Here is a 12,775-nt window from a genome sequence, read left to right on the forward strand (position 1 = left end):
GTACAAGTTTCATCAGGGGCAAGTCTATACTTCCTAAGAAAATAGCCTGAAAGTTGCAAAAAAGCCCTTTAACACCGTGTGTTGTGTGTGGAGCGCAAGATAACTCTCCAACGGATCTGCCATATCGGTCCACACCCTCAGGAACTTCCACATAAAGGTTCAAAAATGTTCGGCAAAATTGTGCGCACGATAACTCTTGAAGGGAGTTACCGATACACATCCTAATATATCTACCAGATATAGATCACGTTCGAATATAGACTATATTTGTCCACTCCTTCGGGTACCTCCCACATAAAGTTTCGAATAATTTCACTTTAAGACCTGCTCTCGAATTTTTTTGATTTTTGTTAAAGCACCTTGCATTCGCTGCCTCAATTACTACGGTAAAAGTTTTTTCAGGAGCATTTATAATACTTCTTGAGACAATAGCCCGAAAGTTGTAAAAACCCCTTTTGACACCACAACTTCCGGTACTTCCCTCCAATTTTTAAAAAATGTCTCTAAAATGGTATCTCTTGAATGGAGCAACCATGCTTCCTGGCATACTGGTCCAAAAGTTATACGATGACCCAATGAAATGACTAATGGGCGCGATATTTATAGAAAAGATATGACACCTAAAATAAGATCCACTTCCATAATGGACTATTTCAGTCCATTCCTTCAAGTACCTCCTGCGCTACACTTTTGAGCTTTAATCCTAATCCAAATTTTTTTCGGAAAATTCAAATGTCCAAAAAGGTCCACAAAATTCTGAATGGACCCTAAATACTGAGGGTATATCTCTGTACTTTTCTACTTGTAATTTCTGAAAATTGCGATCGCACAAGTCGCAATTTGGTATTTTTAGGGAAACCATTTTGCTAGAGTGTATTTATGTGCGAGTATGTGCACAAATTTAAAAAGTTTTTTCAGGAGCATGTATAATACTTCTTGAGACAATAGCCCGAAAGTTGTAAAAACCCCTTTTGACACCACAACTTCCGGTACTTCCCCCAATTTTTAAAAAATGTCGCTTAAATGGTATCTCTTGAACGGGGCAACCATGCTTCCTAGTATACTGGTCCAAAAGTTATACGATGACCCAATAAAATGACTAGTGGCGCTATATTTATAGAAAAGATATGACTCCCAAAATAAGATCCACTTCCATAATTGACTATGTCGGTCCATTCCTTCAGGTACCTCCTGCGCTACACTTTTGAGCTTTAATCCTAATCCACATTTTTGCGGAAAGTTCAAATGTCCAAAAGGTCCACAAAATTCTGAATGGACCCTACTACATACATTCGATCTGTCCGTAGATGAAAGTTTCAATTCACATAGGCTGAGGGTATATCTCCGTCGGCAAAGCCGACTGATACTTTTCTACTTGTAATTTCTGAAAATTGCGATCGCACAATTCGCAATTTGGTATTTTAAGGGAAACCATTTTTCGAGAGTGTATTTATGTGCGAGTATGTGCACAAATTTAAAACATATGAATATACACGTATGTAGTATGTGTTTGTTTGGCCGAACATTAAGTCAACACATAAATGCAACTTAATTGCCACCTTTAATAACGGATTATGACTCAAAGAATGGCAAAAAAAGAAAAAAAATTGTCCAAACCTACCACCAATTCAGTGGTCTGAGACCACCACAAATCGGAGAGACGAAAGAATGAAAAACGAACAACAGTTAGATAACTGTTTTTATGGTGTTATTGGGGCATTGATCGAGATTTTAACCTTGTTCGCTTGCTGTCATGTAATAATTCTGTGATTTCATTTCAGTTTTTGTTGTTCCACCATTTGGTATTGTTGCTGTTTTTTCGGTGTTGACTTCAATGTTCAAATGTTGTAGTTGGAATATGGCAAAAAGAGCAGACACTTTTGACACTCTTATGAATGCAAATCGTGAATGATTCTACAATGGTCAAACACCTCTGCCCTACCCAATGATGAAAAAACCCATAGAGGAACTGGTGGTAAAATGAAGGATTGGTGTATGGGGGGGGGAGGAGACAAGAGAAATATTTGTTTTATTGTTGTCGTTATTATTGTTACAATTCAGTGTGGTCAAACAAATAAACTATTAATTCGTTAACAAACCATTCCCGAATAAATATAACACCAACAAATACATACATACATACGTATTTACCAGAACAAAAAATCAGAGCAGCCAACAAACCAACTTCACTCAGAACACAATTGCAGGTAACTGCCAATGAAATGTTGTTATTCTCTGGCGATAAATAAATTCTGCAAATTTTGACTTTTTTGGGCGTTCTTAGAAACGTTTTTCATTTTAGCTTATCATTTTTTGTTTTTGGGAAAGGCGTTGACGAATATATGGCCATTGAAAGATTTGTGTCCGCAGATATGCATAATAAATTTTCCAATTTAACTAGATAGATTGTGGAACAATAGCGGCAGTAGAAGTAGTAGGTAGAGATGTTGTTTGATTTTTCGCAATTGAAATGAAAAATTGAAATATAATTGAATTTTTTCATTTTTATGAGTTTAACACAAAACAATGAAACACAAGTAAGAAAATGCTATAATCGGCACGGGACCGACCATGTGATAGAAATTCGAATATCTTCCAAAATCTAAGGCTAAAAATTTAGAGTTTTTACCAACCTTGTCGTACCTGATGCAAGTGGTTTAGGTTCAAATGGGTCCATATATAAAATAATATCGTACTCCTCTATCTCTGCAAGTTTAGAGAGAGGGCTGGTCAGATTTGGAACAACGAAGCTGGCTGTAAGGTATCAAAGGCAATCTGGTCCAACCTCTCCAAACGGAAGACCACTTCTCTACTCTCTATGAGAAAACCCGACCTGAAACTAATGGTTGGAATAATCACGGGACACTGAAGAATAAGAAAATGGGATAGAGAAGACTCTACGGACTACTACAGAATATGCGAAGATGAAGGAGAAACAGAGACGATTGAGCACTTATTATGCCGTTGTTTAATACTCATGACCAGGAGAATTCAAACAATGGGTGAACATACAATAACATCTCTGACAACATTCTGCCAAGCCGAGCCGACAACACTGCTTCTTCTCGCCAAGGGTCTGAAATGGCTTCAACATGAATGAAATACAACACCTTAATATGGCAAACCCTCATCACTCGCTCTCCTATCTAAACTAATTTCTCAATGTTTTTCAATCCATAGTACTTGCTTAATTACACTGTGCAACACTGGAAATGCAAACAACTTCTAATGGGCATTTTCTGAAAATACATATTGAGACTACACAAACCTTAATTGGGTTTTGTGTTCTTAGATCGGGTTTAGATTTTATGGCCTCATCTAAACCGACTTAAAATTAGCCTTTTTTCCAGTGATCGGACCTTTATCTCCGAAACTAATAAGAATTTTGCTTTGCAGTCTTCAGCTATATTGTAGCCCTAAAGTAGTAGAACTTATATGTCAAACAGATGAACTAGGAAAAACTGCATCTAGCGCATCAAACTCGTTAAAATATAGAAAAGTTTACATAATTTCTGAAATTCTGGTCAATAACAACTAAACTGTTGGGAGTTGAAACAAGTAACTATTCTAAAAATGTTCCAAATAATGTGACCATCAATTCTTCAGAACATCCTGAAAGTCTAAAATGGTTGTTTCACGTTGTTTAAGGGGTATTTTATAACATATCTTTTACAAAACTTATTTCAAACAATGTTCACACAGGCTGTTTATTCTCATGTTGGGGATTTCAATGAATTATTGAAATATTTACCAAATTGTTGTTGAAAAATTTGCTATAAACAATGCGATAGAGGCATTTTACAACAATATAATGTCCAGAAGAGTTGTGTATTACATTCCAGAGAATATTTTCCCAAAAGGTAAAATTAAGAAGAATTTAACATTTTGGGAGATACGCTGCGAAATATACACAAATTATAGAATTTTTAGATATATTATAAAATTTGAGGCAATAAATGCAGTTTTTCGAGTTCACTATTCCTCCAAATATTTTCTGCTTGCTCCTATCCACAAGTTTGCTGCAGATGTCAAAACAAGATTCGTATTGGTTTCAGAGATACAGCCCCGATTTGTTTTAAAAAATCGATTTTTAACCATGTTTAGATGAGGCCATAAAAACCGAACCCGATCTAAGAAAACAAAACCCAAATATGGTTTTTGCCTATTGGTCCTCTACTTTCATAAAATTCTGGACAGAAGTTGTTTGCACGCGATTGTCTCAAAAATGTTGCACAGTGTTATTCTTACTTCTTTCCTCGATACCTTCTATGCAATTTATTTCTTTTCTTTTCTCCAACCGACACTATAGGATGAACACAATGGACATAAGTGGAGTGGCTGTCCAACACGACAGCTGCGCGTCCTTTAACCTTACCTATCTCTGCAAGACTACCATGGGAGGGGACTCAGATCACAAGTCATATATACACTGGTTGTATGCAACTGTGATTCTGTCCATCCTAACCTATGGACATGGCTGGCACATAAATAACTACTGTCCAAACTACCAGTTGTAGTCAGGAACGACTTTTGCGATCACCAACCTTTGAATATCATGCTCCATTTGGTTTAAACTGCGAGGACGGTTTTTTTATACTTCGAAAGTCAGTTTGGAAATGCGAAGTCCTTCAACTTAATCGAAAGTCAGATTGAGCTCGGCGACTGTAATCGTACAAGCGATTATGTGCCCACCTCTTTCAGGTTTGACTCTCCTCCAATAGTTTTTCTATGCAGATACATTTGGACTGAAGGCAATTCTCCTCTGATCCATGATGGAGGAAGTTACTAGCCGTGGTGTCTACTGCAATAATCCACTATATTTTCTAAAATATATTCGAATTCATGTAGAAGTTTGGTATTCCCGCAAAGCTGATACGGCTTTGTAAGATTGGATATAAGCTGCACGCCGAGAAAAAATATTTTTCGCCTTTATTGGAACAACAATATCTATTTTTGTTCCAACAATTCATTTGTTTTGTTCAAGCATTGCAATTGCAAATCCAAAAATAGCATCGTTTTCTCCAAATTTACAAAACAAAAACAAGTTGTGAAATTCCGTAATATTGTAAAAATCATTGACAATACCTATGGTAGGAACTATCATAATCTAGATTTTTTACAAAAACTATTGTCATTATACTAAAATTTTTGATTTGATCGTATATAATTCTCGTATACACTTCACATAACTTTGGTATAAATGTCACGTATAATATTATGAGCAATGACAAACACTACACATGGCCAGGTTTTGCCAGGTCAAAATAAAAAGACAACAAATTTAATGAAGAAACATAACTGCGTTAATCCTCCAAGCACCTACCCCAACCTAAGGAATACCATAAAACCACAACAAATATGAAAAGAAAACACAAATTACGACAAAAAACATTTCTCAGATTGTGGTGTAACTCAACTATCAAAACACAAAGAAGAATGAGAAAGAAGAAACAACTAAAACAAGAATCTCATTGTGTACATATACAAAAAAGAACAAAGATAAAATAAATAAAAGATAAAATAAATGTTGGGAAAATTTTCCAGGATGGAAAGGGCCGCAAAAAACTACATGTTGCAACAAAATTCAGAACGATCCAAGACGAGTGCATTTTTTCCAAACTTTGGGTAGGGTGTACCCGTAGGAGTGATCCGATGTAGTACATATTCGGACCTAATACAAATCTGTAGGAAATAATTTTTTTCTTTATTAGTCTATGGATATTTTCCTTACAGACTATATAATTAAAAATGTTGTACTGAATTTGATGAATTTAAATATATTACAATTTTAATTCTCAATTTACAAAGTTTGAGCTCAATCGATTTCTCTCTTAAAGGGTTTTTTTTTACACATTAGCCAGTTTAGGTGGTGCCGGTAGGATTTTCTGGACGTTTTTGGGTCATTATCTCAGGAAGTATGGACTTGCCCACGAAAAAAAATTACAAAGTCGTAACAGGGGCCGCAAGTTCAACCTGCTGCATCACAAATTAATAAGATCAGAGAGGAGTTGTTAAACTATACTTTTTCCAAATTTTGTGTGGGAGGTACCCAAATGAGTGGACCGATATAGTCCATAGTAGAACCCGATCTATGCCTGGAAGTAATATTACCAATAACAAACTTTGGCTCAACTCGCTCAACTCCCTCCTAGAATTATCATGCCCACAATCTTGGCGAAAAATTTTGAACCTTTGTGGGGGAGGTACCGGAGGGAGTGGACCGATATGGTCTATCTTCGAACTTAAACTATGTTTGGACAAAATATTGAAAGACCCAAAATTTGAAACAAATATGTTGATCCATTCGAGAGTTATCGTGCGCTCCAACTACGACGCATGGTATTATATGGGTTGTTTGCAGTTTTCGTGCTGATTTCTGAGGAAGTATGGACTTGCTCCTGAAAAAAATTATATCATCGTAGTACGGGTAGTGAATACAAGTGGCTGCAACAAAAATCAAAGCGATTCGAGAGCAAGCCTTAAACTGCACTTAAGCAAAATTTTGTGTGGGAGGTACCCGAAAGAGTGGACCAATAGGGTCCATATTGAAATCTCATCTATGTCTGGTAGAAATGTCACGATGTGCAGTATGGACTAATTCGGTTACTCCCTTCAAGAGTTATCGTGCGGACAATTTGTCCGAACATTTTTGAACTTTTGTGGGGGAGGTACCTGAAGGAGTGGACGGATATGGCCCATCTTCGAACTTAAATCAAATCTGGACAATATATTTCGATACCCAACATTTGAACCGAATCGATTGATCCGTTCGAGAGTTATCGTGAGCATCAGCCAGCCAGACAGACAGACGGACGAACATTGCTAGATCGACTCAAAATTGTCTGAAGCGGATATCGTACAAACATACTTGGGGTCTAAAACCATTATTTCGATGAGGACATTTTTGGTCGTATCAAAGTGTATATACCCTATTTAGCCTAAAGACTGAGGGTATAAAAACAAAGATAAGGGGAACTCATTCAAACAAAACTCACCAAACTTGTTTTTTTTCACCACGGCATCGAATTGAATAAAATTGTCAAAGAAAGAGAATAAAATTGTCAAAGAAAAGAGAATAATATTGTCCAGCATACAAAAACTATTGTTGTATATGACAACAACTATTGTTGGAAATGACAAAAACAATTGTTGTAATTAACAAAAACGTTGGACTCACAATACTACATATACACAAAAGCCACATGTTACTGGCATATACCGATGACATTGACTTATGGATCGAACCTTTAATGAAACAGCAGTTACTTGAACCATCTAAATAAATAATGACTTCTACCTCGACAACGCCACAAATATAACAAACAATATAAACGTAGAACAGATCATTGAACTAAGTAAGCGATTTTAAAAAAAACAAGTAAAAAAGTATCAGTCAGCTTTGCTGACAGAGATATACCCTCAGCCTGTGTATATTGAAACAATTTTTTCCCACAAAAACGTATGTATTTAGAGGGTTTTAAAAATTTGAAATGAACCGATTATTGATTAGGATTAAAGATCAAAAGTTTTGCGAAAGAGATTCTTAAAGGAATGGATCGACATTGACCATTATGGAAGTGGATCTCCAGCCATTACAAATGGTGCCATAGGGGGTTTTTACAACCTTCGGGCTGTTTGCTCAAGAAGTATGGACTTGCCCCTGAAAAAAAATTTACCATCGTAAGTGAGGCAGCGAATGCAAGTTGCTTCAACAAAAATCAAAGTGATTCGATCGCAGGTCTTAAAGTGAACTTATCCGAAATTTTGTGTGGGAGGTACCGGATGGAGTGGACAAATATAGTCCATATTTGAACCTAATCTATCTCTGGTAGATATATTAGGATGTGTAAAGTATGGACCAATTCGTCCACTCCCTTCAAGAGTTACCGTACGAACAATTTTTCCGAACATTTTTGAACTTTTGTGGGGGAGGTACCTGAAGGAGTGGACCGATATGGCTTGTCTTCAAACTTAAACTATGTTTGGACGAAATATTACTAAGGCAAAATTTTGGACCGAATCGGCAGATCCGTTCGAGAGTTATCTTGCGCGCCAACCACTACACACGATGTCTCAAGGAATATATTATGAAAAAGCCAACTTATAGGAACAAATTGGAAACTTGTACATATTTAATATTTTTGAGTGGAATTGACAATTTCCTTCGGATTCGACTCCGGAGTCTGGAGCCGTGAAAAAAGTCGACTCCAGAGTCGGAGTCGAACTAAAAATGGCTCGACTCCGAAACCCTGGCTCTAGGTCTCTCCCTATTGCCTACAAAATAGTGTCAGGGATACTGTGCGAACGACTAAATCCTATGGACAACGAAATAATTGGGCCATACCAATGCGGCTTTAGACCTGGCAAATCCACCATTGACCAGATATTTACCCTGCGGCAAATCCTGGAGAAGACCCAAGAGATGCAGATCGACACCTAGCTCCTTTTTGTCGATTATAAAGCAGCCTTCGACAGCCCCCTACGTTCAAAGATATTCCAAGCCATGTCTGAATTTGGTATTCCAGCAAAGCTCATTCGGCTTTGTAGAAAGACATTAACTGATACTCGGTCCTCAGTTAAAATAGGAAAGAGAAGAGTTTATTACCAAAGGAGGTTTCAGACAAGGAGACCGCCCCCAGTGTTGCCGCTTCCATACAAAAGTGGACAAACATAGAAGTCGTTGACCTAGGTTAATGAATTTTTGCACAAGTACTTATGAGGGCACAGGAATGAAAAATATCAACTTTGGTCCATATCGGTTCAGATATATCCCCCATATATATCTTTCCCCGATTTTGCTATAACTCGGTCAATTTTAATCGAAAAAACCTTCAAATTTTATACGTGATATTTTCTTAGGCCCCTGAGTTGTTTACTAAGCTCGATTTCAACGAGAAATTAATTAAAAACAAGTAAAAAAGTATCAGTCGACTTTGCCGACAGAGATATACCCTCAGCCTGTGTATATTAAAACAATTTTTTCCCATGTCTTTAGGGGGTTTTGGGCGTTTGAACCGACAAAAATGTTGATTAGGATTAAAGATCAAAAGTTTTGCGGAGGAGATACTAAAAGGAATGGATCGACATTGACCATTATGGAAGTGGATCTCCAGCCACTACATATGGTGCCATAGGGGGTTTTTACACCCTTCGGGCTGTTTGCTCAATAAGTATGGACTTGCCCCTGAAAAAACGTTTACCGTCGTAATTGAGGCAGCGAATGCAAGTTGCTTCAACAAAAATCAAAGTGATTCCATATCAGGTCTTAAAGTGAACTTATCCGAAATTTTGTGTGGGAGGTACCGGATGGAGTAGACAAATATAGTCCATATTTGAACCTGATCTATATTTGGTAGATATATTAGGATGTGTTAAATATGGACCAATTCGGCCACTCCCTTCAAGAGTTACCGTACGAACAATTTTTCCGAACATTTTTGAACTTTTGTGGGGGAGGTTCCTGAAGGAGTGGACCGATATGGCTTATCTTCGAACTTAAACTATGTTTGGACAAAATATTACTAAGGCCAAATTTTGGACCGAATCGGCAGATCCGTTCTAGAGTTATCTTGCGCTCCAACCACCTCACACGGTGTCATAGGGGTTTTTTGCAACGTTCATGCTATTTTCTCAGGAAGTATGGACTTGCCGCTAATGAAACTTGTACCGTCGTATGGGGGGCAGTGAATACATGTTGCTTAAACAAAAATCAAAGCGATTCGAGAGATTACCCTAAACTGAACTTTTCCAAAATTTTGTGTGGGAGGTACGCGAAGGAGTGGACCGATTGAGTCCATATTGAAACCTTATCTAAGTCTGGTACAAATTTCACGATGTGCAAAGTATGGACCAAATCAGTTACTTCCTTCAAGAGTTATCGTGCACACAAATTTTCCGAACCTTTTCGAACTTTTGTGTGGGAGGTACCGGAAGGAGTGGACCGATATAGCCCATCTTCGAACTTAAACTAAGTTTAGCCAAAATTTGAACCGAATCGGTTCATCCGTTGAGAGTTATCGTGCGCACTAGCCAGCCAGACAGACGGACAGACAGACAGACGGACGGACATTGCTCAATCGACTCCAAATTGTCTGAAACACATTTCGTCCAAACATACTTGGGGTCTAAACCCATTTTTTCGATGAGGCACATTTTTCCCGTATAAAAGTGTATATACCCTCGTTAGCATAAATGCTGAGAGTATAATTAATACTAAAAATGATCTTCGCCTAAAAAAGGCAAAATTTTTAAAATAAATAAAATCAGTTGAGCAAGCAGTGCTAAAGCGTTTGCCAAGAAAGCACAACTAAATGGGAAAATCCCCATTGTTGTTGTAAAAAACAAAACAAAATGCCTTTAATAGAAGAAAAGTTCGAGGACATCAAAGCCGCTCCACATCCCATATGTCCGAAGAGCCTTTGCCGAAGGCGAAACATGCATGTTTCCTTTTTCATATGCATTATTGATCATTGATTTCAACGAGAAATTAATTAAAAAATAAAAAATTTATAGTTTTTTTGGCCATTAATCCGTCAAAAAATTACAGTGGACACCGCTTTCAAAAATTCCATTTCGAAAAAACCGCGTTTAAAACTTCGATATTACACACAAATCACAATGATTTTTTCTATTATAATTTTCTATTAAAATTCTTGCAACATATTCTATTCAAACTGTGCCTTAAAATGAGTCAATAAATTTTTTTTCGATTCTGTAAAATTTGCAAGTGGTCATATCCCCTTAATAATACAATAAAATTAAACCTTCAATAAAGAAAACCAGAAAATGCCAAATTAAACAAAACAAAATAATGGGAAAACCACATATTCACCATTTTAATTTTATTAAAATTAAATTTAAAGAGAATTAATTAAATATCACTATAAATGGCCTTCGCCTTAATAAGGCAAAAATAAAAAAAAATAAATTTAATTTAATTTTATTCGTATAACAATGGGCTGTGACGATGCAAAGTTATATTTGAGTTGAAGGAGGACATTCACAGCTTTCTACCTGTTAAACATCTCCTTGGCTATTTTTGGCTTTCGGAAGTTCTAGTATCCCATATATGTTTCATATATTTAGATATAACTTAGAACTGATGATCCATGTGAGACGCTGCTATCAGAAGTAATACTAAGTGTATGCGAACATTATATGGAATATTTTTAAACGACAATCAAACGTATAATCTTCCATATTATTATCTTTTGTAAGAAAGCCTTAAGCCGTAAATGCAAATATCTACTAGCTCAGTGTGTGACTAATCAAACTGTATAGCATTCAAATCTAAAACTTAAAATTCTGTTAAATTCGTTTCGTATGTGCATTAATAAACTGCACCGTTTCACAAAACTTGATCACAATTTATATTTTGAATCTGTTCACTTTTTCTTTTTTGTGAAAATTAATTATTTTGGGGTCAACATTTTGCAAAAAAATTTATTGTAAAAATACCAGCTGTTAAATTCTTCTTTTATTGCCCTCTTTTATGTATCGGATGAGACAAAAGAAATTTGCGAAATTAAAAAAACATCAAACTTCCGCAATGCGTTCCAGGTATAAAAAGAGTATTCATTTTCATAAATGATATTCAGAAAGCATTCGCTTTTTAACAAACAAGGACAGAGTTACAAAGAAAAAAACAAAATGGGAAAAATTATTGCAACAATTGTTGTTTGTAAGTTGAGCAGTAGCAAGTAGCACACAAAAAAAATTCTGCACTTCAATATTTCCCTTATTATTTTATTTTTTAGCTATCGCCTTTATGTTCAGCTTAACACAAGCTGGAAGTGGAATTATTAAAAACGATCTATCTGAAATGGCGACAAATTTCAAGGCCTTGGGATTAACAAAACTTTGTCTGGCCAACATAAGCAACGATAACATAGTTCTGTTCAAAGTCAATGTCATTATGGATGCTGCTGTTGCCTATATCCGTCTGAGTTTCAATGACAAAATGAGTGATGAACAGGTTGTGGATGTTGTAAATTATTCCCTATCGAATAGTATTTTCTTTGAACGTGGCATTGATAAGCGTTGTGCCAATGTCACCGATACTTTAGTCGGTCAGAAGAGACCACCAGTTCCTGCAGCTACAAATATTGCCACCTTGGGAAGAATTTTTTTCACCATAGGTACCAACTTGGATTGTTTGATTAGAAAACCGACACCTAATTTCCCGCAATTGGTTCAGGGTTTAAGAACTGGCCTCCAAGGTATTGCCAACGATAATGATCCGTCTAGAACATCGGCAGATATTTTCATCACCCATCTGACGGTTTTGTCGGAAAGCCTAGAGCAATTAGCTGGAAATTGTTTTTAGTAATAAGTTTTTGCTTTTGTATTAATGTTTAATTAAATGTTTATTATAAAAAATAAGAAATCAAAAAAAAAATTGTTTATTCCTTTGTTTCGTTTTAAGGTTCTCTTCAAAAAAAAACGTGTCAAAAATTTCAGCAATATGACCCTCCAAAAATTTTAACAAATCAACGATTGGGGTCCAGAAGTCGTTGTAAAAATTTCTTAAAAAATCCACGCTTGGGAGTCCAAAAGTCTTTGTAAAAATATTCTTAAAAAATCCACGCTTGGGAGTCCAAAAGTCTTTGTAAAAATATTCTTAAAAAATCCACACTTGGGAGACAAAGGCGTTGTAAAAATATTCTTAAAAAATCCACGCTGGGAGTCCAAAAGTCGTTGTAAAAATATTCTTAAAAAATCCACGCTTGGGAGTCCAAGAGTCGTTGTAAAAATATTCTTAAAAAAATCCACGCTT

At 36.2% G+C, this 12,775-nt stretch overlaps 1 protein-coding gene across 1 annotated transcript in view; it reads left to right on the forward strand.

Moving 5' to 3' along the window:
• Nucleotides 1–12,325, forward strand: part of LOC141398327 (uncharacterized) — a 92,407-nt gene extending 80,082 nt beyond the window's left edge. The window contains exon 2 of the mRNA XM_073975612.1: nucleotides 11,757–12,325. Coding sequence (XP_073831713.1) covers nucleotides 11,757–12,325 — 569 coding nt within the window. The remainder of the gene's footprint in view (nucleotides 1–11,756) is intronic.
• The last annotated feature ends 450 nt before the right edge of the window (nucleotides 12,326–12,775 follow it).

The sequence above is a fragment of the Musca autumnalis genome, unplaced genomic scaffold (assembly GCF_047663935.1).
Source record: "Musca autumnalis isolate F117 unplaced genomic scaffold, ASM4766393v1 scaffold_3, whole genome shotgun sequence".
Lineage (NCBI taxonomy): Eukaryota > Metazoa > Arthropoda > Insecta > Diptera > Muscidae > Musca > Musca autumnalis.